General features: G+C 36.1%; 1 protein-coding gene and 1 non-coding gene across 2 annotated transcripts in view; both read right to left on the bottom strand.

Moving 5' to 3' along the window:
* LOC120158739 overlaps positions 1-5,740 on the bottom strand; it is a gene marked incomplete at its 3' end in the record, with an annotated part of 84,991 nt that extends 79,251 nt beyond the window's left edge. The window contains exon 1 of the mRNA XM_039169518.1: positions 5,618-5,740. Within this exon, the coding sequence (XP_039025449.1) occupies positions 5,618-5,740 (123 nt within the window). The remainder of the gene's footprint in view (positions 1-5,617) is intronic.
* A 19,280-nt stretch (positions 5,741-25,020) lies between these two features.
* On the bottom strand, positions 25,021-25,182 carry LOC120158833. Its single transcript, XR_005519277.1, has one exon. It is a non-coding gene; the product is annotated as a U1 spliceosomal RNA (small nuclear RNA).
* Between the last annotated feature and the right edge of the window lie 1,925 nt (positions 25,183-27,107).

The following is a 27,107-nucleotide window of genomic DNA, read 5'->3' as shown; positions in this document are numbered from 1 at the left end:
CGTTATATGTGTTTGATTCAAAGTTTGTCTCTGGGTTTGATTCTGTTTATGAACTTTGCTCTTGTTTTCTTGTCTTTTTCTTTTTTCTCGAAACTTTTGCGATTGGATTCTTCGTGGTCGTGCTTCGATCTCTGGATCTATATATGCTAATTCACCCGTGTTTCTTCTGGTCATAAATTAAAAAACAATCAGTACTTGCCGTTAGACCTCGTCAACGGTGCCAATTTGATAACAGTCGTTATGCTATCAAAATAATTTGGGCTTCTTCATAAATAGAAAAGGAAAGTAATATAGAGAAGCAGAGTTGATCCACAGGGACTATAGTGCTTCTGATTTAGTAAAACTCTTTCTTAATTTAGAAGAAGATAGAATTCCAGATAAAGATGAAAAGATAGAATAAAATAAATAATTATAATTTGTTTAAAAGGGAAAGATAGTAATAAAATAATAAATAATAATTTTAAGATAACGCTAAAGATAAAAAATAGGGTTTTTAAATTGTTTAAGGAAATAAAAAGATAAAGAAAAAATAAAAAAAACAATTAAATAAATAAAATAGATTGAGATAAAGAAAACTTATGGTAAAGATAGCCTCAGACTTCAGCTTTGCCTCAAATTACTCGGATCATCGAAACATATCTTTACTTCAAGATTCATGTCGACTACTTGTCTACAAGGACAATTCCTTGTGACTATGCTTTGGGTACCGAATATCCAAGTACACTCTTAAATTTTGGTTTATGAGTTGATCTAAGCAACAATAATGTTGTAGATCTTAAAACATTGAAGTTTGAAAAGCTGTCGACTTGGATTATTTTGTTTCAACAATAATTGATTCCGATCTCAGTTTCCTCTTAGCAATCAATTTTGCTAAGTGTGTTCAAAGGAAGTCGAATATGCTTCAATAATTCGATCCTTCTTCCCACGTTAACCATAATAACATCCAGACCAACGCCGACTTTTGGTTTTGAAAATCTCTTTGATTTGAAAATAAGCCCAAAAAATAGAGAGAAAAATCTGAAGCGATTTAAGTTCCTTACAATTCTCACGTTTGGAATTGAGCTTTCGTTTTAGCCTTCGGCTGAAAAGAAAATTAGCTAAGCATGACTAAAGACATACTTAGCATATTTGAAAACAAAATTTTAAAAGAAAATAAAGAAATATGCGAAAACGCCTGAAAGAAAATAGAGAGAAAGCTTAGAGAGAAAAAAAGATTTAATTCTTAGATGTAAGAGATATGTTTCCAGGCTACCATGAGAGGGTATTTACAACCTTCAAAATCCTAAAAACAAGCTAAAGATAATTTCTAAAATAAACAAATAAATCCTAATTAAAACACTTAAAACTATTTAAACTAAAATTCCTAAAACAAAAATAAGATAAAATGTAATAAAAATAATATCCTAAATCCTAATTAAAACCCTTAAAACTATTTAAACTAAAATTACTAAATATAAAATTAAAATAATATCCTAAAACATGAGTTTAATTCAAATCCGAATTGCAAAAACGTGCGTCTGATCCATTCGTTCTTCTAGAAGTGCTGACTGTACCTTCTAAAAGGTACTGAAGTCATTGCCTCATCAGATATTCCAAGCCCAAAGTCATGCCCACTAGTCTAGCTTTGATTCTGAAAAAAATGTAGAATTCTGTCCTTTTAGTGCAATTTCTAGAATCTAGCATCCTGCATAGAAAATGAATAAAAATGAACAAATAGGCCACAAAAATCAATGATTAAGGAGTAATTTAAAAGCAAAATATTAACCAAATCAAGCACTTATCAATGGTCCATCCTATGACTTCTTTGTGAGAATGCAACACCGTTACCAAAGCTTTGTCGTCTGTTTCGGATAATTTACTTGAGATGATCACCGGTAAGGTTCTATTTTCTCCTAAAAAGGCATATTTCAAATGTTCTAGTAACTGCTTTAATTCTACCTCAGGTGCCTACAAAACAGAAGGTAAAATTTTAGTTTTAAAGGAAGGTAAAGATAAATCAGAATTAATTGAAAAAATATTTTTACACTCCTTTTCTTCCTCTTCGTCGAAAAGTTCAGGATCCTTGGAAAGAGTATAAGAAAAATTATATTCAATATATTCATCTATTAAAGTATCTATAACATAAATGGAATTAATTCTTTCAACACGATACGGGTATTTCATTGCTCATTGTCAGTATACCACTTCTAACATCGATCTTTGTATGTGCGGTGCTTAAGAAGGGTCGGCCTAAGATTACTTCAAAATAAGAATCTGACCTATCATGTTCCATGTCAATGACATAGAAATTTGTAGGAAAAAAAATAATGCATCGACCTCTACTAAGACATTTTCCATCACTCCCACTGGATAGGTCATAGATCGATCAGCCAACTATACGGTTATTCCTATTTCCTTCAAAGGCTCATTAGTAATCATTTTATAAATAGAAAATGACATAACGTTGATTGAAGCCCCTAAGTCACACATAGTACGTTTAATTTTAAAATTACCTATTTTACAAGGTATAACTAACATACCTTGATCATTCATCTTTGGTGGGAGTCTTCGTTGAAAAATTACGAAAACATGTTCTCCAAAATTTACCTTTTCGTGCCCCATTAATTTTATTTTTGTAGTGCAAAGTTCTTTTAAAAATCGAGCATACCTTTGTACTTGTCAAATTACTTCAAGAAGAGGTATGTTACCTTGAACTTTTTGGAACGCCTCTAAGATCTCCCTTTCTCCAGCTCTTTTATCATGCTTTATCAACTTTGATGGAAAGGGTGGTGGCATGATTTCATGAGAAGAAGGAGAATGATGTGTGTCAGATGTACCTTGTATTTCTGGAGGTGGTGTTTCTTCTTGTTCATCCTGAGGTGCAGCTTTTTCTCCTGGAAAATCAGATGAGATGATTGTTCCACTTTGGAGTGTGATGGCACTAGTATTCTCTCTCAGATTTAACTCCGTTTGAGAATAGTCTTCCTAGTGATTCCAATTTTCCCACAGTTTGAGCTAGTCAGATGACTTGGTTATCTAATTCTTGAATATGTGTCTCGGTTCGGCTTTGGAATTTTTCTTGTGAAATTGCTAATTTTTCTATGATTTCCTCCAATGATGGCTTTTACGTTTGCTGTTGAGGAGGAGGTCTTTGTTTATAAGATGGCCTTTGATTCATCGAATAACTGAAATTTGGGTGGTCTCACCATCCCAAATTATAAGTATTGCTATATGGGTTGTATGGTATTTGTGGAGGACCTGGAAAGTTTCATACGACATTACTTCTGTATTGCTTCCTTCTTGTGTCATCGGTCAGTTGTCCATCGGATGGTTCATCTCAGTGCATATCCCACATGCTATTGTTACCCCAGATTTTTCTGCAAGAAGCGAATTAACTATTTTAGTTAATTTATTTTTCTAGGGAAAAGGTACTTATCTCGTGAACCCGTCGGCTGGGTTCACTTGAAAACTATTGAGAGTTGGCTTCCATGGTTGAAATTAATTCTCTCGCTATTGTTGGGGTCATGTTGATTAATGCTCCTCCGTTGGTGGCATCTACCATTTTCATTTCCATTGGTAAAAGAACTTCATAAACGTATTGAAGTAACATTTCTTCACTTAATCCGTGTTGCGGACAACATTCACAAAGTTTTTTAAATCGTTCCCAACAGTCATAAAGACTTTCTTTGCTCTTTTCCCTTAATGGAAAGATTGCTCCTTCGTAACTCGTTTGCTTTAGCCGCTAGGAAAAACCTGTTAACAAAATTTGACTCATGTCAGCCAACAAATTAACTGAATTTGAAGGTAAATAAAATAACCAATCCTTAGCCAAGTCGGCTAAAGAGAAAGGGAAAGCTCTCAATTTAATTTGATCTTCGGTAACTCCCTATGGTTTAATGCTAGTGTAAAACATGTGAAACTCCGATAAGTGTTTGTGTGGATCTTCAGTGGGAAAGTAATGGAAAGTAGGAAGAAGATGAATAAGTCCCGTATTTAATTGAAATGAAGTCCGACCATTAGTAAAATTGATGCATAATGGCGTCTGAGTGACAGAAGCTGGAATTAGCTCTCGAATTGTTTGCTCTTCTTCTGCCATCGAGATCTGATCTTCGTTATATGTGTCTGCTTCAGAGTTTTTCTCCGGATTTGATTACGTTTATGAACTATGCTCTTCTCATCTCTTTCTTTTTTCTCGAAGCGTTTGTTCGTGGATTCTTCATGCTCGTGCTTCAATCTCTGGGTCAAGATCTACTAATTCTCATGGGTTTCTTCTGGTTACAAATCAAAAAAGAAAAAAGAAAAATAAACCAGTATTTGTTGTTAGTCCCCGACAACGGTGCCAATTTGATAAATGTTGTTTTGCTATCAAAATAATTTCACCTTCTTAATAAGTAAAAAGTGAGAGTAGTATAGAGAAGCAGGGTCAATCCACAGGGACTCTGGTGTTTCTGATTTAGTGGACTTTTTGATTTAGAAGAAGATAAAATTTTAGATAAGGATAAAAAGTTAAAATAATAACATAAAATAAATAATAATTATAAGATAATGATAAAGATAAGAAGGGGAATTGTTTAAAGAAATATAATGAGATAAAAATTAAATAAACAAACAAATAAATAAAATAAATTGAGATAAAGAAGACTTATGGTAAGAACAACCTCAGACTTCAGCTTTGCCTCAAATTCCTCGGATCATCAAAATAGATCTTTACTTGAAGTTTCATGTCGACTACTTGTCTACAAGGACAATTCCTTGTGACTATGCTTTGTATAATAAATATCTAAGTGCTTTATTAAATTTGGGTTTGTGAGTTGATCTAAGCAGCAACAATGTTGTAAATCTTAAAACGTTAAAGTTCAAAAAGCTCCCGACTTGGATTATATTGTTTCAACAATAACTGATTCCGATATCAGTTTCCTCTTAGCAAACAATTTTGCTAAGTGTGGTCACAGGAAGTCGAATATGCTTCAACAAGTTGATTCTCCTTCCCACGTTAACCATAACAATATCCAGACCAACGTCGACTTTTGGTTTTGAAAATCGTTTTGATTTGAAAATAAGCCCAGAAAATAGAGAGAAAAATTAGAAATGATTTAAGTGCCTTACAATTATCACGTTTGGAATTGAGCTTTCGATTTAGCCTTCGGCTTAAAGAAAATTAGCTAAGCATGACCAAAGTCATACTTAGCATATTTAAAAACAAAAATTAATAAAATAAAGGAATTTCGAAAAACTATAAAGAAAATAGAAGAGAAAATTTTATAAAGCTAGAGAGAAGAAGAAAGGTAAATTCTCAGATGTGAGAGATATGTTTCTAGGCTTACCCTAAAAGGATATTTATAGCCTTCAAAATCATAAAAATAAGCTAAAACAATTCCTAAAATAAAGAAATAAATCCTAATTAAAATACTTGAAACTATTTAAACTAAAATACCTAAAACAAATGTAAGATAAAATATTATCCGAAATCCTAAATAAAATACATAAAACTATTTAAACTAAAATTGTAACAACCCGGAAAAATGGAAAAAAATTATAATTGTGTAAATTGGCGAAATTTGGGGATTAAATTAAAAGTTTTAAAAAATTGTGTAAATCATAAACAAATTGCTAAACTTTCCTTCTCTCGCACCCTTACTTCCAAACCCGATCCCGACACCGTCTGACCACCGATCGTCGATTTGAAACCACCATCATATTCGTCATCGACTGATGAACAAACCCCGTAAATCAATTGAAGGGAAACACTGTCAAACGCCATGAATTTTGATTTAAAGTCTCGATGTTTTATTAGCACCACCGCTTGGAAAATCTTAAATTCATCGCCGATCGTTGCTCTGTTTTCGACACCTCCCACACCATTGTATTCCTAATGCTGTTCCGAGTCCGCCGGTGTCTTCCTTGTTTCCTTCGTCGCCAGTGCGTGAGGGAGTTGAAGCGGTCAAAGTTACGGACGTGCTGTAATCGAGCTCTCCACCGTTCAAAATTGTGAACGAGCTTTGTAAATGCCTCCAAATCGCTTAAAATAATATTTGGAAATTTTTCTTTAATTTTTTCAACCCCGGAAGAGGTTCCACGCGCTGCCACTGCGCGTGGGGGAAGTTCAAAATCGATTTGAAGCATTAAAACCAGTTTGACAAGTTTTAAACCGACTTGACTGGTCCAACTCGACCCGACCCGTTGACCGTTGACCAAAACTTTGACCAGCGTTGACCAGCAATTAAATGGTCGTTGACTTTTTCTAGGTATACCTATTTTAACATTTTTTGACGTCCTGAATTTGTTTTTGGGGTCTGTTTCACCAAATTCGAACCTGAAAGTCTCCAAGTCACTAGTCAAACCCGTTAACTTTGACCAAAAAGTCAAATTTTTGAAATGTCATATTTTATGTTTTTTGACATGTTGAATCTGATTCCGAAGTCCGTTTTACAAAATTCTGACCCGAAATCTCTGAATCGATCTTGTTAACCCAAAAAGGCTTAGTATTTTTAGCATTTTGATTATTTATTTGAGATATGGTTATGGAATTGATTCAGTAAAAATATTTTTTGAAGGTACTCGTGTTTCACCTGAGCGAGGATCAGTTAGGTCCGATGTTGTTCGTTCGTCAGATCAGCCCGAACCGCGTACTACGAGAATTACCCGTAGGTTTTCATAAATTTTTTAAATAAAGGTTAAGATTATTCATAGTAGGATTTAAATATGGATTTTTCCGATTCGTAGGATCTAGCGCTGTAGCAGAGCATGAGTGACAGACCCAATAGTAGGCTTCCCTATCTAATTTCTCATACTGTTACAGGTGTGTTTCCTGACAGTGTTACATTACTCTTTTAAAATATATATCTGAATACTATGTATCTGATATATGATTTACCATATATTTCTGATATGATTTCTGGTTACAGTATTTTATACCGATTTCTGAATACTGATTATCTGACATCTGAATTGTCGTACATTACTGATTTGATTTTTGATTTCTTTATTTCTGCTTATGTTTCCAAGCTTGAAAATTCTTATGGTTTTAAAGGATTATTCATTGTTTTACTCGAATACATTCTATTCATTACTGTCATTGGGGGTATTGTTGGAGGAAGATTATCTGCAGGCTCCTCGGCTGTGTGCTGAAGGCCTTACTGGTTGTGTGCTCAGGGCCTTACTGGTTGTGTGGGGTGTATGGTTCTGGGGAACCTACACAAACAGATTGTGAAATGATGGGGGTAGTGTTCATGTGCTTTTTAAAAACATGTTGCATAAACCGATTTTATTGAAAGATTTTATTTGTATGTTTATTTTTATATACTGTATGGAGCACACTGGGTTTTTTAGCTCATTCTATAAATTTTACCCTTTTTCAGATAACAGTAGATCGTAATCTAGCAGATTTGGCATCAGAGGAAATCAACTACTTTTACTCTTGTATGAACGAATACCTCTACATGTTTTTCAGTTGTATTTTGTGACATGTATTTTGCTATCATTTTGGATATAACCGTATTATCAATATTTTTTTCCGTATTACCTCTAATGTTTTATAAGTTGTTTTAAATATAAAAAGAATCTCTGAATGGGACATGTGACTGCTTAGGTTTGGGTCTAACATTCAGACCGGGTCTAGGGGTTACATTTGATAGTATAAGAGCTTTCGGTTTTAAAAACTCGGACTATGGATGAGTCCTAAACCCTATATTTTTAAGAAATTTTTATATTTTAAAGAAATGTGTCACCTTATTTATGAATTATTTTTTTCGAGATCCTTGATGCTAGTCTGACTTATGTTTCAAATTCTTTCTGTAGAGCTTTGTAGATCCAACGATGAGTGCTGCTAGAGGTCGTAGGATAGGACGTGGTCGTGGTCGAGTCGCTTGACCTTCTGTTACGATAGACGATCCGATGTTACCACGTGATCCTCCTATTCCTCAAGTAGTTCCGACCCTTTCTCATGACGATCAGTTTACTCTTGTAAGAGACCCTCCCGTCACTGAAGATGAGGATACTAACATGAACAAAGACGCCATTAGTAGAGCTATCTTTGACATGTTTTAGAGAGCTTCTAGAGTCCCTAGTAATATAAATGCGGTCTAGATTTCGAATTATTTGGTAGCTGTTGGAGTAGTTCCTTTTAAGGGAATTACTGGGGGATCTCCGACAGACGCTGAGTATTGGATGGAGAACACAGAGAGGATTATGGATGAGATTGATTTGAGGCCTGAATAGAAGTTAAAGGGAGCCCTAACTATGTTGAAGAAAGAGAGCTTCAGATGGTGCCAATCAGTTTCTGGTAGTATTCCGAGGAACCAATTAACATGGGATCATTTTAAGACACGTTTCCGGAGTCGCTACATCGGTGAGAGATATCTGTATGAGCGACGCTAAGAGTTTCAGAATCTGGAGCATGGTAGCATGTCTGTTATGGACTATGAGGTTGAGTTCATCCGATTGAGTCGTTATACTCCTGGACTTGTAGACACTGAGATAGATATATGCTTGAGGTTCGAGAATGGACTCAAGTATGAGATCAGGAGTCAAGTCGCTACCCATCGTGAGAGAAATTTTGATGCCTTGGTTGAGATAGCCAAGACTGCTGAGGAAATAGAGCGATTGTGTATGGAGCATAGGAGAGATAGAGATCAAGCTCAAGACTGATTCAGGAGTCCTTCTGGTTCTGTTGATTCTTCTACACACCCAGGCAAGAGAGGCAGGGGTGAGTCTTTTCAGAGAGGCAGTGCGAATGTCAGACCTGTTGCATCTGGTTCTTCAGTTGTTTAGCTTTCTAGACATGGTGGTTCTTTTGGGTTACAGCCTTTACAACTATGTGATTATTATGGGAAACCTCATTTTAAGGAATGCAGGAGGAAATTAGGTACCTTTTTTAGATGTTGTTCAGGTGACCATATTGTAAAGGATTGTCCAGAGTTAACTCATCTAATTCAGGCACCAGCTCGTACTCCCACTCGTACTTAGAGTACTGTTCAGACTCCTGCAGGTGGTCGTACTCAGGAGAGGTCATTAGGATCAGCTAGTAGAGGTCAAGCATCTCAGAGTAGGGGTCCAGTCAGATCTGAGGCCAGGCAACCTGTATTGGTTTACACTGCTAGACTTCGACAGGATCGCGATGGGCCTAATGTGATTGCAGGTACAATTACTATTCATTCAGTTCCCTACTTTGCATTGTTTGATGGTGGTTCTACCAATTCCTATATATCACATTCCATTTCTGAGGGCCTGAATATTCCTGTTGAGAATATTGAGAATTCGGTGATAGTTCAAAATCCATTAGGTAAGTCCATAGTGTTGAATCGTATTTTTAGAGAGTGTCCTATAGAGATCAAAGAGGAGATTTTTCTGGCCAACCTGATGGAGTTACCTTTGGAAGAGTTTGATTTGATTCTCGGCATAGATTGGTTGGACAAACATCGAGTCAATCTCAATTGTGAGACCAAGAGAGCTGTTATAAAGATCCCAGATAACAGAAAGATTGTAATGATCGGGGAACGTCGTGGATTTCTGACAAATGTTGTGTCTCCTTTGGTAGCAGAGAAGATACTCATGAAGCGTTCTGAGGAATTTCTTTCTTATATTTTGGACACTAGAAGTTCTAAATCTGATATTGAAGGCATCCGGATTGTCAAGGAATTTCCTGATGTTTTTTCTGAAGAGTTGCCTGGATTACCGTCTGATAGAGAGTTTGAGTTTGTGATTGAAATCTATTCTGGTTCCACCCCGGTTTCAATGGCTCCTTATCGTATGGCCCCAAAGAAGCTTAAGGAACTAAAAGTCTAAATTCAGGAGTTGTTGGATACGGGATTTATTCGACCCAGTGTATCACCGTGGGGAGCCCCAATGCTCTTTGTCAAAAAGAAAGATGGGACACTGAGACTCTGTATTGATTATAGGAAACTGAACAAGCTCACGGTTAAAAACAAATATCCTATGCCCAAGATCGATGATCTATTTGACCAATTTTGAGGGGCTTCTATCTTTTCAAAGATAGACTTGAGATCTGGTTACTACCAACTTAAAGTGAAAGATTCTGATATTCTAAAGACTGCTTTTCGTACTCGGTATGGACATTACGAGTTTCTAGTAATGTCATTCGGGTTAACAAATGCCCCTGCTGCTTTTATGTATCTGATGCATCGAGTGTTCCAACCTTATTTGGACCAGTTTGTAGTTGTATTCATCGATGACATACTGGTGTATTCTCCAACTGAAGTAGAACATGAGGAGCATTTAAGTATTGTTCTATAGACTCTAAGGGAAAATAAGTTATACACTAAGTTGAGAAAGTGTGAGTTCTGGCTCAGCGAGGTGACTTTTCTTGGACATATCGTTTCTGTTGATGGTATTCGGGTGGATCTGAGCAAAGTAGAGGCTATCCTGAACTGGAAACAACCCAGGAATGTCTTAGAGATCCGTAGTTTCTTGGGCTTAGGTTGTTACTACCATCGTTTCGTTGAGGGGTTCTCTCTTATTGCAGCTCCTCTAACGAAACTATTGAGGAAAGATGTTCCATTTACCTGGTCTGAGAACCAACAAGCTAGCTTTGAGAAACTTAAAATTGTTCTAACTCAAGCCCTAGTGCTGATTCAGCCTGAATCTAGGAAAGATTTTTCTATCTACAGTGATGCTTCTCACTCTGGATTAGGATGTGTTTTGATGCAAGATGGGAAGGTTGTCACTTATGCGTCACGTCAATTAAAGCCGCATGAGTGTAACTATCCTACTCACGATCTGGAGTTAGCTGTCGTGGTTTTTACTTTAAAGATCTAGAGACACTACCTCTACGGAGAAAAGTGTTATATCTATACTAATCATAAGAGTCTGAAGTATCTGCTTACTCAGAAAGAATTGAATTTGAGACATCGTCACTGGTTGGAGCTTCTAAAGGACTATGATTGTGGGATAGAATATCATCCAAGGAAGGTTAATGTAGTGGCCGACGCCTTGAGCCGTAAGGCTATATTAGATCTCAGAGCCTTATTCGCCAACTTGAGTTATTTGATGATAATAGTCTGTTAGAAGAATTGCAAGTTAAACCTACTTTGGCCGAGGAGATTAAGACCAAACAACTTCTTAATAGCTCATTTCTTCCCATTATTGAACAATTTAAGCAGGGATCGAGTTTAGAGTATACTGTGGATCAATATGGTATTTTGTGTTTTCACGGTCGTTACTGCATCCCTAAAGATAATGATTTAAGATGGGTTATTCTTCATAAGGCTCATAGTAGTCCTTATGCTATGCATCCTGGAGGGGACAAAATGTAGAATAATATCAAAAGGCGCTACTTTTGGATTGGTATGAAAAAGAATATTTCAAATTTTGTGGCGAGGTGTTTGACTTGTCAGCAGGTTAAGGTAGAACACCATCATCTGTCTAGATTCTTACAGTCAATTAAGATTCCTGAGTGTAAATGAAAGCGCATTACGATGGACTTCGTTACTGGTCTTTCTCTGACTCCGTCCAAAAAAGATTCTATTTAGGTGATTGTTGATTGACTCACCAAGTCAGCGCACTTTATCCTTATTCGAATTAATTATTCTCTGGACAAACTGGCTAGGTTGTACATTTTTGAGATCATTAGACTTCATGGTTTTCTGTTGTCTATCATATCTGACCGAGATCTGAGGTTCACTTCTAGGATCTAGAAGGCTTTGCACGAGGCTCTAGGTACTTGTTTGAATTTCAATACAATTTTTCATCCACATACTGATGGACAGTCTGAGTAACTTATTCAGGTGTTGGAGGATATGTTACGGGGTTGTGTGATTGATTTCCGTTGTAGTTGGGAAGATTTCTTGCCGTTAGCTGAGTTTGCTTACAATAATAACTACCAGGCAAGTATTTGCATGGCATCGTACAAGGTTATGTATGGACATAAATGTCGTACTCCTATATGTTGGACAGAGTTGCATGATAGAAAAACTTTGGGTCTAGACATGGTTCGAGAGACTGAAGATACTGTCAGACTGATCTGTGAACGCTTTAAAGAGGCATTTGATAGGCAAAAATCATATACAGATAAACGACGGAATGATATCGAGTCTGAGGTTGGGGATCAAGTTTTTCTCAAGGTATCTCCATGGAAGAAAGTATTGAGATTTGGACGTAAGGGTAAGCTGAGTTAGAGATTTATTGGGTCGTATCGTACTTTGAAGAAATTCAGACCTGTTGCTTATAAGCTTGAGTTGCCTCCCAAGCTCAGTCGTATTCATGATGTTTTTCATGTGTCTATGTTGAGGCGATACCGTCTAGATCCAGATCACATCATTCAGGTTGATAAGGTAGATCTGAGACCTTATTTGTCATACGAGGAGGAGTCTGTTCAGATTTAGAAAGGGATGAGAGAGTTCTTTGGAATAAGTGTATTCTAATGGTCAAAGTTCAGTGAAGTAACTGTGACCCCTCAGAAGCTACATGAGAGACATTGGAGTCAATGGCGGCTCAGTTTCCTCATCTATTTTCATAAGGTAAATTTTGAGGACGTAATTTCTTGTATAGGCGGGGAATTGTAACAACATCAAAAATGGAAAAAATTATAATTGTATAAATTGGCAAAATTTAGGGATTAAATTAAAAGTTTTCAAAACTTGTAGGCCATTTTAAAAGTGAAGGATATTCAGGGACCAAGCTCTGAATATTTCCAAATAGTGTCGGTAGAATTGCATTATATGTGCAATTCATTTCTGATTGATATCAGAAACAAAATGCTAAACTTTCCTTCTCCCGCACCCTTACTACCAAACCCGATCCTGACATCGTTCGGCTACCGATCGATGATTTGAAACCACCATCGTGTTCGTCATTGATCGATGAATAAACCCCGTAAATCAATTGAAAGAAAACACTGTAAAATGCCATGAATTTCTATTTAAAGTCTCGACTTTTTTTAGCACCACCGCCAGGAAAATCTTAAATTCATCGTCGATCGTTGCTTCATTTTTTACACCTCCCACACCATCGTGTTCCTTGTAACATTCCGAGTCCGCTAGTGTCCTCCTTGTTTTCGTCGTCACCGGCGTGTGAGGGAGGTAAAGCGGTTAAAGTTTCAAACGTGTTGAAATCCATCTCTCCACCTTTCAAAATTGTGAACTGAGCTTTGTAAGTGCCTCAAAATCGTTTAAAATAATTTTTGGAAATCTTTCTGTAATTTTTCCGACGCTGGGAGAGGTCCCACATGCCCCCACGCGTTGCCACTGCGTGTGGGGGAGGTTCAAAATCAGTTTGAAGTTTAAAACCGATTTGATTGGTTTTGAACCGATTTGACTGGTCCAACCCGACCCGACCCAACCCAACCCATTGACCGTTGACAACCGTTGACCAGAACTTTGACTGGCGTTGACCGACCATTAAACGGTCATTGACCTTTTCACGGTATACCTATTCTAATGCTTTTTGACGTCCTGAATCCATTTTACCAAATTCGAACCAGAAAGACTCCAAATTTTCAGTCAAACCCGTTGACTTTGACTTTGACCAAAAAGTCAAATTTTTGAAAGGTCATATTTTATGTTTTTAGACGTCTTGAATCTGATTCCGAAGTCCGTTTTCCCAAATTCTAACCCAGAATCCCCGAATTAAGCTTGTTAACCCAAAAATGCTTAGTATTTTAGCATTTTGATTATTTATTTGAGATATGATTATGGAATTGATTCAGTAAAATATTTTATGAAGGTACTCGTGTTTCACCTGAGCGAGGATCAGTTAGGTCCAGTGTTGTTCGTTCGTCAGATCAACCCGAACCGCGTACTACGAGAATTACCCATAGGTTTTCATAAATTATTTAAACAAAGCTTAAGATTATTCATAGTAGGATTCAAATATGTATTTTTTCGATTCGTAGGATCTAGCGCTGCAGTAGAGCGTGAGCGACAGACCAGTAGTAAGCTTCCCTATCTGATTTCTTAGACTGTTACAGGTGTGTTTCCTGACAGTGTTACATTACTATTTTAAAATATGTATCTGAATACTATGTATCTGATATATGATTTACCTCATATTTATGATATGATTTCTGGTTATGGTATTTTATACCAATTTCTGAATACTGATTATCCGACATCTGAATTACCGTACATTACTGATTTGATTTTTTATTTCTATATTTCTGCTTATGGTTTCCAAGCTTGAAACATTCTTATGTTTTTAAAGGATTATTCATTGTTTTACTTGAATACATTCATGTTCATTACTATCATTGGGGGTATTGTTGGAGGAAGATTATCTGCAGGCTCCTCTGTTGTGTGCTCAGGGCCTTATTGGTTGTGCGGGGTGTATGGTTCTGGGGAACCTACGCAAACGTATTGTGAAATAATGGGTGTAATGTTCTTGTTTTTTTAAAAACATGTTGCATAAACCGATTTTATTGAAAGATTTTATCTGTATGTTAATTTTTATATATTGTATGGAGAACACTGGCTTTTTAGTTCATTCTGTAAATTTTAACCTTTTTCAGATAACAGAATACCGTAACGTAGCAGATTTGGCATCAGAGGAAATCAACTACTTTTACTCTTGTATGAATGAATACATCTACATGTTTTTCAGTTGTATTTGGTGACATGTATTTTGCTATCATTTTGGATATAACCGTATTATCGATCTTTTGTTCTGTATTACTTCTAATGTTTTATAAGTTGTTTTAAATATAAAAAGAATCTCTGAATGGGAGATGTGACTGCATAGGTTTGGGTCTAACGTTCAGATCGGGTCTAGGGGGTTACATTTGGTGGTATCAGATATTTTATAATAATATCCTAAAACATGAGTTTAATTCAAATCTGAATTGCAGAAATGTGCGGCTGATCCATTCGTTCTTCTAGAAGTGTTGATTGGACCTTCTAGAACGTGATGACATCATCGCCTCGTCAGATATTTCTTGCCCAAAGTCATGCCCACAAATCCAACTTTAATTCTGAAAATAAAAAACTACAGTATTTTGGACCTTCTAGAACGTGATGACATCATCGCCTCGTCAGATATTCCTTGCCCAAAGTCATGCCCACAAATCCAACTTTAATTCTGAAAATAAAAAACTACAGTATTTTATCCTTTTAGTGCAATTTCCAGAATCTAGCGTCCTGCACAGAAATTGAAAAATAACAAACAATAAACCACAAAAACCAATGATTAATGAGCAATTTGAAAAGAAAATTAATAGCTAAATAAAGAACTTATCACCCATACAACCTTACTATCTCATAGATGTACAATTGAACTAACTTCTCTCTAAGGTATAATACATCCTAACTGTGTGGAAAGTTGCTTATTTGTTTAAACAATCAATATGACCCAAACTGCACCATGTCCTTGTCCTGTCATGGGTAACCAGGTGACAAAGTCCATGGTCACTCTATCCAATTTCCACTGAGGAATTTGAATGGGTTGGAATCTTGAACGAACCTAGTGTTCCACTTTGATTTACTAACACACTAAACATCTAGCGACAAACTCTAGCACTTCCATTTTCATACATAACCAATAATACAACTATTGAAACTCCTGGTACATCTTGCTACCTATGGGATTGTCGGTGCACCCCATGGCGCATCAGAAACAAAACTCGATGTTCTCAACAGCGACCCAAGTATGAAAAATCGAAATCAGGAGGAAAGGACGTGAATACTTACAATGGGTTCCTTGAAAAACAACAAAGGCAACATCGACTAATGGTGATCACGAACGGTTCGAATCATAAGCCTTCTTGAAAACACGTCTCGAACTCTACTTAGTTTATCCGATTGTAAGCAAAATTTACTTTTCCAAAAAACAATTTTAAGAAAAATGGTTGAAGAGAGAAGTGACTGCTAGACCTTTCTTCACTTTAAATATATCAGTTACCCTAACCTCTTAGGGATTTTAAGTTATTTTAAATTAACAAAAATCTTATTTAATTAATTCAAATTAAATATCAATTAAAGACTTATAATATGAATTATAATCTTTAATATTTATTTAAACTCTTATTTAATTATTCTGAATAAAATATCGATTAAAAGAGTTGTAATCAAAAATTACATTCTTTTAATGTTTACTTATTATATTCGGAATAATTAAAATCATATGTACATCAAATATACATATATTAACTCTAGATATATTTTAGTAACATACAATAAATTGTATATCTTTGCTCATTTCAATCCTAGGGTGTGACCCTGTATGTTCTTGTAACATTAGTAGTAATTATTAGAACAATTCTAATATTACATACAATGAGTGACATCAGCAATATATCATTGTCACCTAAGTTACAAGAAATTATGATTCGACATATCATCTTCGTGCTTAACTCTTTTATGTATTACATCCTTTTGCCCTTTATATCTAGAATAGGCACAAGTCTTGGAATAGTTACACTTGTATAGCCCATCTATTGTTTCTTGATATCTAGAGTAGATTATAATTAACGAATAATTTGTGATATCTCATATCAACTTATTCGAGCTGGGCCATGCATTTCTAGTCTCACTCAATCAAGTGGCCTGTGATATATTTCCTATTATGTAGAAAGGACAAATCCTATCTTAATCATATGCACCCACTATATATATCGAGATATATTCAATAACAGTCTTTATAGTGCAACCAGTTACAGAGCATGTTTAACTATATCAAAACATACAACAATATATGTTGAGATAACATTGATCTCAAATTTGAGGATCATACATATAGTCATCACCATGAGATATGTTATTACCGTCACATAATAATCTAAGACATATGCTCATGACGGGTCAATCCAATACATTATTCTCTAACAATATAATCATGTATCAATTTTGACATCTCTATGTCAATGACAACTTGTTGTCATCAATCAATAACATGTTAGTCTTAAGCGTATTATTATTGTCCATGCCCATAATAATACTTGACTATGGATCTTTTAATAATAATAATGTTATTATATAGACTTTATTATATTTCAGTTTATTTTAAACATAGACATATAACTAAAAATAATAGTGGCAATGCCTTTATTGAATAAAATCAGTAAACGAATGTATTATTACAATCATCATATGATTGGTCTTTGAGCATACTCTAATAGTTACTATCTGGGTGAATTGATAGTGGACTGAAATGCACCTCATGAAGGATCTTAATACATAACTAAGGGTTTGTGGGTATGGAAAACTAATAATTTAAGCACAAAACATCCCCTTCGTGTAACCTAAAACCCGGTGCCTCGCCTTGGCAAACATGCTCAACCTGAGCCTTTAATTGATCATTTGAACTCTATATTCTCTCAGTCTTGCCTACTAACTCTGGCTCAACTCACAACTTGGCTAAAAATTCACCTTCACTAGTCAAGTTCAACTGCGCTAGAAGAACTCCCAACTCTGTCATCGATTTCTTGCTCAAGTCATTTGTCACGACATTAGCTTTACTCGAATGGTATTCTAACACACAGTTGTAGTTCTTAAACAACCTGACCCACCTACGATGTCTCAATTTCAACTCTTCCTATGTGGGTAGATACTTAAGACTTTTTTGATCGGTGAATATGTGACATTTCTCACCAAAAAGGTAGTGTTGTCAAATCTTCAAGGCAAACGCCACTACTGTTAGCTCAAGGTCATAGGTGGGGTAATTGTGCTCTCTAGTTTTAAGTTGGCATGATGCATAAGCTACATCATTTCCTTCTTGCATCAAGATTCATCAAAGACCATTCAATAAAGAATCATTAAAAACTATGAAGTCCTTACTCTACTCTGATTTAGTCAGTACTATGGTCTTAGTTAAGATGGTCTTAAACTGTTTAAAAGATCTTCTATCTCTTTTCATCTCACAAAAAGGGAACTACCTTCTAAAGCAATTTGGTTAGCAACGCGGCTATTATTAGGTGGTTCTTACTCTATTATTGCCTGAATCTTGTGATGGTCGAATCTGATGTTGTCTACTAACATGACATGACCTACAAATGAAACCTCTGGTAACCAAAATCGTACTTCCTAAACTTGGCATGCATTTGAAGGTCTCGGAGTGTCAAAACAAAGATGTGAAGGTAATGGTCATGCTTTTTCCCTTTGAGAGTACACAAGGATGGCGTATATAAACACCACTATGAAATGATATAGGTAGGGCTGAAAGACTTGGTTCATCAAGTCCATGAATGCCACTGAGGTGTTAGTGAGTCCAAATGGCATTACCAAGAACTTATAATGATCGTAACTCATCTTGAAAATTGTCTTCACTACACCGACATCCTTCACCTTCAACTGATAATAACCTGACCACAATTCTATGTTAGAGAACACACATTCTCCTCTCAGTTCGTTAAAGAGATCGTCTATCCTAGGAAGTGGGTAGTGGATTTTGATGGTTAATTTGTTCAACTGCTTGTAGTCGATGGACATCCTCATCAACCCGTCCTTCTTCTTGACATACAAGACAGATTCCTCATACGAAGTAATGCTTGATCGGATAAAACTATTCTCTAATAACTCTTGAATTTGGGCCTTTAACTCCTTCACATCTTTCAGGTCCATGCAATAGGGAGTAATATACACCAGATTCGAACCTAGCTTACTTTTATGCCAAATTCTAGTTCACGGTCGAGTAGCAAACCCGACAGTTCTTTTGGGAACACATCAGGGAAATCTCACACTACTTGGATATCCTCTAGTTTTGGTACTAAAATTTATGTGTCGACCACATAAATCCAAGAAGGCCTCACATCCCCGATCAATCATCCACTGAGCTTTCATCCAGATACACTACTACCACCTCTCATTGGATCTTTACCTCTCTACATGGACAGCGATGATTTATATGTAACACTAAAGCCACTAATTAAACCTCAGACAATCTCTTACAAAATGGTCTAAGGAGCCGTAACCGAAGCAACCCCTAGATCCATGTCGGTATGTCCTCGAGTGTCTCCTCCCAAATTGAGCGTAGATCGAGTGAGTGAAGACCCTTGCTGAATCATTAGAACTAGCTCCGGGGACTAAAGTTAGGGGTTTCCTTCTATACTTAGACATATCTTTATTGTCTGAGCTTTGACCAACTCTATTCGATTGCACTTGTAGGGGTCTCTATGAACCCTGACTATCTCTGACCCTCTTGGCTAGAGGCTACAATAGCCTCACTACTTAGTGGATCTCCTTATCTATCCTATGGACTCACTAGACTATCTGCCCTTATACTCAAGAACCTCTCGATTACCTTCAACTGGCGGGACAAATCAGCAAAGACCCTAGGAGGGTTGGTTACAAGGTGCGGCAAAATATTGAGGTGTAGGACCTATCTGAACCTACGATAGTGGTGCTCCTTTTTCAAAACCAACTCTGGCGCATACCTACTCAATCTGAGAAACTCTTGCTCATACTCTATCACAAAGTGATCCTCTTGAGATAAATGAAAGAACTGGTCCCTCAGAGCATCGATGTGAGCCTCTCTAAAGTATTTCTATTTGAATTCATATAAGGACATATCCTAAGACAACCTATCTGGCTCCAGTTCTAGCTCTATCCTCTCCCACCAATCTATAGAGTCATCCTTGAGTAGTGTCGTCATGTACTCAAGCTTACTCTCAAGGGTAAGGTGCTACTGTCAGAGAATGTGGAGGGTCTCCCTAACCAACTGATTTGTCGATATAGGTCTTCATCCCCATAATAAAAGAACTAGGTAGTCTTATATCTGCATAACCTCTCTATTGGGGACTCTTTGGGAACTACTGCAGAATAAGATGAAGGTACTGGTGGGGGAGGTGGTGAAACTGAGGTGCTGGGTATAGCCCTAACTATTTGCCTAAGGGCTAAGGTAATGTCCTTAAAAATGTCATCTCTTCAACCCTTGCATCTACCAGTGCATCTTACCATTCCATGTTTGAGATAAACTCGTCACCTGTGTCGGCCGCTGGTGAGGCATGACTCTCGTCTCTACCGTCTTAACTATATGTTGGGTCATCTTTCATGGATTTTCTTCTGAAATAAGAAAGAAATTGAGGTTATTATCATCTTTCTATTCTTTATAGCATTCTTGACTCTCCAGAGACATGTACACTTATAGACGTTGATTAACTCTAACCCGTGAGTCCTAGGAACGACTAAACTGACCACTTTGATACCATTAAATGTAACACCCTTATCCAGTTCAACCCAAAGATCGATGGATTATGATGTCACACGGGATCACCAGAGTGGCTAGCTCAAAATTTTTCTTTTTAAAACCATTTTAAACAATTATATAAAACATCAACCATAGCAATGTAAATAAAACATAGTAAATTTATGTTTACAAAATGGATGAACTCCTAAATCATCTATATAATACATTGAGTTTAAATCAAATAGGGTTATAACTAAATACAAAAAGGGTTTACAATAGTACATTCCATCTAATAAAAAATCAAGACGTACTCTAAAGATCTTTACTGAGTTGGAATATCTAGTGATGATAACGTTCCACGGATAGCCTCTTAAGAACTTACGCTCAAAAACATATTCCAAACTCTGAGTTTACGAGTTTAATGTCTCACTAATAAATGTATTATACTATAAGCATTCATTAAATATGTATGCTATAGCAATAGGTATGAAGACATATGATGCTGATCTGATATACTAAGGTAGGTATCATGGTGTCGTAGAGGATTATGCATATCGGAGCTCACACACCCCTCTAGCCTTCCTAAAATACACTTGGGTATTTTGGGTGAGATCTGAAACTACACCGAAAATGTCACCTGATGAACTCTGGCGAGTCTTGGGGCTTATATGCCCAACTGGTAAATGGAGTTCCTTGGAAATGACTGGGATATCTAAACTACACAATCTTTATCTACTAAAGTAATTCGGGTGTCCTGATTGTGTCCCAAGTATCAATCAACGCTAGTTTTATGTCATTATGGATGTTATTATTTATGGTTGTTATAAGTTTATTACTGTTCTCACTTGTAGTTTTATTTCATTATGTTTGGTATTATTTGGTCCCTCAATTCAATCCCTTAAAACCCTTATATTTCTTACCCAAAACATTTCATGTGTACCGATACTAAGTCCCTCAGAATCGGTACTGACCTTTGGACATCAATACTAACTCTTGGGTATCGATACTACTGACTTATTGAAGGTAGATAGAAGAGGGCTAGTATCAATACCATTATTTGAGTATTAATACTCTTGGTTTCTGGTATCGAAACTTTCATGAGTATCGATATCGAATTTGGCTTCGATGTTTTGAAAAATATCTTAGTATCGATATTAGGGATGGCAATGGGTCAGTTTTTTGGTCAACCCGACCCGAAAATATACACCCTCTACCTAACCCGACCGGACTCGAAAAATATATATCCTTCACCCAACTTTGACCTGACCTAATTTTTTAGAGTATAAATCCGACCCGACCTGACCCAACTTGATATAAATTAAGGATTTAATTAAAATAGTAGTAATAGTTTTTAATGAAATTACATTATTATCCTTAGGTCGAGTTGGGTCAAAGTTTTTTCATCATCTACCCAATGCACCCCTTAAAAATTTTGACCTGACCTGAACCTAATTTTTAAAAATAATATGACATGATTGGGTTAGATCGGGTCGGAACCCGTCGGATAAGGGTGAAATGGCCATCCCTAATCGATACCCCTATTGAGGAGTACTGATATTCTACCTGTGGTATCAATACTCCCATGAGTACCATTACCAAACATGGCTACTGGAATATGCTAAGTAACCTTAGTATGGATACTACCCTGAGAGTATTGATACCTTACCTATAGTATCGGTATTATTCTTCCAATATCGATACTCGTGCCTAGAAATTTTCTGTTTTGGGAACAAAAATACCTGCCCAACACTCCTATAAGTTTTATTGAGGTTTCCAAACGTTATTAAAGTGTTATGTCTGATTATAGGGGTCACAATAGGTCTTTTAACTTGCTGAGAAAACCAAACACTAAAATCTACCATGAACATGCTTCAAGCCTGATGCAAGCAAACAAAGTCACCAAGTAATCTACATTGTAGTAGAGTTAAGTTAGAAGTAAGTTATCTTGAGTTTCTAAGATACTGGAAGCTCCTTTTCTCAACCAAGGGTGAGCTTTTCCTTTCCTTTGCACTTGGAACTTTCTCCAATCTCTCTCAGTAAATAAGGAATGAATGACAAGTGTTACTAACATTGTTGGAAAGCTTATGAGAGAGTTTAGAACATTTCTTGAGGCTTAAATCTCCAAAAAAGGAATGATTGAACTTAGATTCTAAAACCCTCACTAAAACCATATTTTGGATACCATGAAAAAATGAAGATATTGAGGGCTTAAATTAAAGCTCTGAATATAGAGGTTATGAATCTTACCTTTAGGATTCCAAACCAAGGTTTTAAGGTCACCAAGTTGTCACCTCTGGTCAACAAAATAAGAAGGAAAAAATAAAGATGGAATAAGGTAGAAGACAAAGGAAGATGAGGAAAAAGAGAATGGTGCACATACATGATATTTTTAAACAATTAAGGATTTTAGCTTTTAAAATTCTAAATGGTAAAATTGCTCTTTCACTCCTTCAACTTTCATCCAAGGAATAAAAATACCCCTTTTTAAACTCAATTGGGCTTAAACCAAGCCCAAATTCACTCAACTTAGGTCTACGCATCTTACAAGCTAAATGATTTTTCCTAAAGCCATATCGGATTTACCCGAAACTCCTAACATGGGATACGGGGCGTTGCAACTCTTGACTCCTAGAAACAAATTTCATCCTAAAAAGAGATGAGGGTACTAAAGCTACATATCCTCCTTGGTTTTCCAAGTTACCTCATCAATGCCATAGTTTCTCCACAATACCTTTACTAAAGGAATCCTTTTGTTCCTTAGTTCCTTTACATCTCTTTCTAGGATTCTGATTGATTTTTCCTCATAGATCATGTATGGGCTCATCTCGATCTACTCTATAGGTATAACATGAGAAAGATTAGAATGATATATTTTGAGCATGGATACATGGAACACATTATGGATGTGTTCTATCTCTGGTGGTAAGGCTAACCAATAAGCCCTTGGTCGAACCCTCTCTAGTACCTCGTAAGGTCCTATAAAGGGCAGGGTCAACTTTATTTTGTTCCCAAAATGAATTGCTTTCTTCTATGGATAAACCTTGAGGAATACCATGTTTCCCACTACAAACTCAAAATCCTTACGATTCATATCCGTGTAATATCTCTTCCTATTTAAGGCTTATCTCAACTGGCCTTGAATTAGCCGAACCTTTTCCTCGGTTTCTCTAATTAAGTCTAGACCCATTATCTTACCCTCATTGAGCTCTGTCCAACATAGCGAACTTCTATACTTGTGCCCATACAGGGCCTCACACAAAGCCATCTGAAAGCTCGACTGAAAATTGTTTTTGTATGCAATCTCTACTAATTGTAGGTGGTCTTACCAACTACATTTAAGATCTATAACGGTGAACCTAGCATGTCTTCATGCTTGGCCACCAATAAAACTGTTGAAGCACTTGTTACATCTTGTTACTATTTGGGTGAACTGAGAGTAGACTGAAATATGCCTCTTGAAGGATCTTACTACGCAACTAAGTGTTTATGGGTATGAACAATGGACTCCTGAAGTACAAAACACCACCATCGCGTAACTTAAAACCTGGTGCCTCACCTAGGAAATCATACTCAACCCGAACCTTTAACTAATCATCTAAACTTACTTGTCTTTTGGTCTCGCATACTAAATCTGGATCAACTCGCAACTTGACTAACAACACAACTTCTATAGTCAAGATCAACCGTGCTAGGAGAGCACACAACTCTCTCATCGACTTACGGCTCAAGGCGTCTGCCACAACATTAGTTTTACCCATATGGTAGTCTATCACACATTTGTAGTCCTTAAGCAACTCTTTCTATGCTCTCTCAAGTTCAACTCTTTCTATTTGATTAAATACTTAAGACTTTTTTTATCGGTGAAGATGTGACATTTCTCACCAAAAAGGTAGTGTTGCCAAATCTTCAAGGTAAACACCACTACTGCTAGCTTAAGGTCATGATATTGCGCTCGTGAGGTTGGAGCTGGTGGGATGCATAAGCTACAATCTTGCCTTCTTGTATCAAGACGCATCCGAAATAATTGAATGAAGCATCATTGAAAACTATGAAGTCCTTACCCTACTCTGATTGAGTCAAAACTGGGGTTTCAAATAAGATTATCTTCAAATGTTCGAAACACTTCTATATCTTTTCATCCCACACAAAGGGAACGCCCTTCTAAAGCAATTTGGTCAGTGGGAAGCTATCATCGAGAAGCCCTGGAAGAATCGACTATAGTACCCGATTAAACCTAAGAAACTATGTACCTCTGACACATTATTAGGTGGTTCCCACTATGCTATGGCCTGAATCTTCTAAGGGTCAACTCGGATGCCGTCTGTTGACACAACATGACCCAAAAATGAAACCTCTAGTAACCAAAACTGATTGTCTCAGAGTGTCTTAAGAACGATAAAGAGGTGTTGTTTATGCTCATCCTCTGATCGAGAGAACACATGGATGCCATCTATAAACACCACTACGAACTGATCTAGTTGGGGTGAAAGACTTGGTTCATTAAGTCTATGAATGCCTACGGGGAGTTGGTGAGTCCAAACGACATTACCTAGAACTCATAATGATTGTACCTCGTCCTAAAAGCTATCTTCGCTACATTGGCATCCTTCACTGATAATAAACTAACTGCAAGTCGATATTAGAGAACACACACACTCCTCTCAGATGGTCAAAGAGATCGTCTATTCTTGGAAGTGGGTCACGGTTCTTGATGGTTAACTAGTTTTGCTTTTGTTCATCTATAAAGGCATTAGACTATTTCCAGACTGGCAAATTTAATTAAAAGAAACTCACCAAGAAGAGGAGCGTCAAATTGAGGCTATAACCGATATTCCTCATTCAATGTGTCATTAATAAAGGTCCTCTGCTAGGTAAAACCGTTTATACCGTAACATAAGCATATAACCCAGACACATATGTTCGTATATAGTGTCCGAACTAAATCGTTCACAAACAAAACAAAAAAACTAAGATTGGATAGGGGATGCGTGAACACAGGCCCCAACTACCATAAATTATGACATAGGCTCTCCCACTTTGGGGATACAGTAGGCAAGCGCCCCTCCCAAGTGCAATGTAGGTCAATAGCCTAAGACATGGGCCTTGATGACCACCCATCGACCCCATCCAGGTATATATGTTGCAAGGGTGTTATACGCCTCTTATTTATTTACTTCATCTCCTATTCTCTTTTTAGTTATGGGATTAGTGCTTTATCCCGAATGACAGTCTCTAGGATTTGAATTTCCCAGCTGACCGGCGAGTTGGTGAGGCTGAATGAAGACACGATGGATTTATAAATTTACAAATATTATGAACAACTCCTGAGCAGTTTAAAATTTTATTTTCTTGTTTCTTTATTTCTCTGATTATTTATGGCATTAACTCATACAAACTCTTCCTTTGGAATGATCATAAATTAAGTTAGATATTAGTCTTTAAAAGCTTTCAGCAACATTTTTTTAAAATGTTACACTTTGGCTACCAAGAACATAACCATCTCATTCCAGTTCGCTCATATTGTTTCCAATATAATCTTGAATTTTGAAGTAGGCAGTTCTATGACCATAGCAATAACCAAGTACCATGGGTAATGTAATTTCTTTGAATTTAAATATTCATCCATACAGTTTCATTTCTATCTTTGCTTTTCTAGTAAACCAGTTCAATGTCCTTGGATGGAAACTGTCAAGCATATATACTTCGGGCGGTTTTCTTCGGCTTTAAGCACTTATCCAAATTGTTTCAATCTACTCTTTCTTTGAGCAGTGAGGTAGTTCAATGTCCATGGAAACACCCAAACAAAGCATTTTAGTTTTGAAAACCGCAGCTAAGTGCACCTAAGGTGTAAGGCTTCTATGGACGTATAGAAAAATACCTTGAAAGACAAAGACGGAGCAACGTATCGAAAGCTCACCAGATCGCTTTTGAAGCTTTTTGGTGAAGTACCAAGCAGAGTCGTTTCTGCCGCTTTATATATTTCACCTTTTTTCTGTATAAAGTAAGCATAATATATGATGTAGTAAATTAATTATTATAATTGAATATTGCCGCTTTATCCTCTCACCTTTCTTTGTTTTCATAATATAATATAATAAAAATAACCTATAATATAAAAAATTAATATAAAAAATATTTAATATATATAAAATTAAAAATTATATAACTACTTTTATAATTCTTTTTTATAATGAAAATATTATATAATTATAATAGCGGTGTTGCCTTAGTATAAGTATTACTCACCATTCATTGTTCTTTTGGTTTATGTGGACAAATTCTTGTTCCACGTGGTTGAAGCACTAGATCAAATCTTCTCAACTGTATTTTTTTAATTTCAAAAAAGAATATTTACAAAATTAATATCTTCATTTAATTTTTTTGTTAATACACTCATATACTTATATCAACTTTAAAAATAAATCACTATAATTCATTACTTATAATGAGAAAAATCGATGTAAAATATTAACTAAATTAAAATTTGTATAATTTTATAAAATAAAATAATAAGAGATTTCATTATTTTACTTTAGGAGTGAACTAGTGCTTAATAGATGTGTATATGTTCTAAAATTAATTCATAAAGTTTTTAGTACAAAAAATGCGCACTTTCATCTTACGACTTGTGCCTATGCTCGAAAGACCTTTTACGCATTAGTGTATCTTACGTCTTTTAAAACTAAGCATATCATGACTTAAATTTGTCTGGTTCGAGGATATTGAGACTTTAGGAATTTTTCTTTGGCTTTAAACAAATTTATTTCAATCCTTTCTTGCATTTGTAGTGAGACAGTTCAAGACCATGGCAACAATTAAGCATAGCTTGGCTTGAACTTTGAAAGAGAGGTCTTCAAAATTCAGTATTGTCAAATGGTTAAGGGTATGGTTATTTTTAGAGATTTCAAGTTCAAAATTGTCTAAATTATACGAAGATCTTGATATATATTATTCAATGACTCATTAGGTTGTTTCCAAATTACTTTTATATTTATAATATGACATGATATATATAATTAACAGGTCAGTGTAAAAAGATGTGAAAATTCTGTGATACTTTTTAA

Source organism: Hibiscus syriacus, unplaced genomic scaffold (genome assembly GCF_006381635.1).
Source record: "Hibiscus syriacus cultivar Baekdansim isolate YM2019G1 unplaced genomic scaffold, ASM638163v2 tig00111330_pilon, whole genome shotgun sequence".
NCBI lineage: Eukaryota > Viridiplantae > Streptophyta > Magnoliopsida > Malvales > Malvaceae > Hibiscus > Hibiscus syriacus.
The sequence above is the reverse complement of the archived record's forward strand: the minus strand, read 5'-3'. Positions and strand labels throughout refer to the sequence as shown.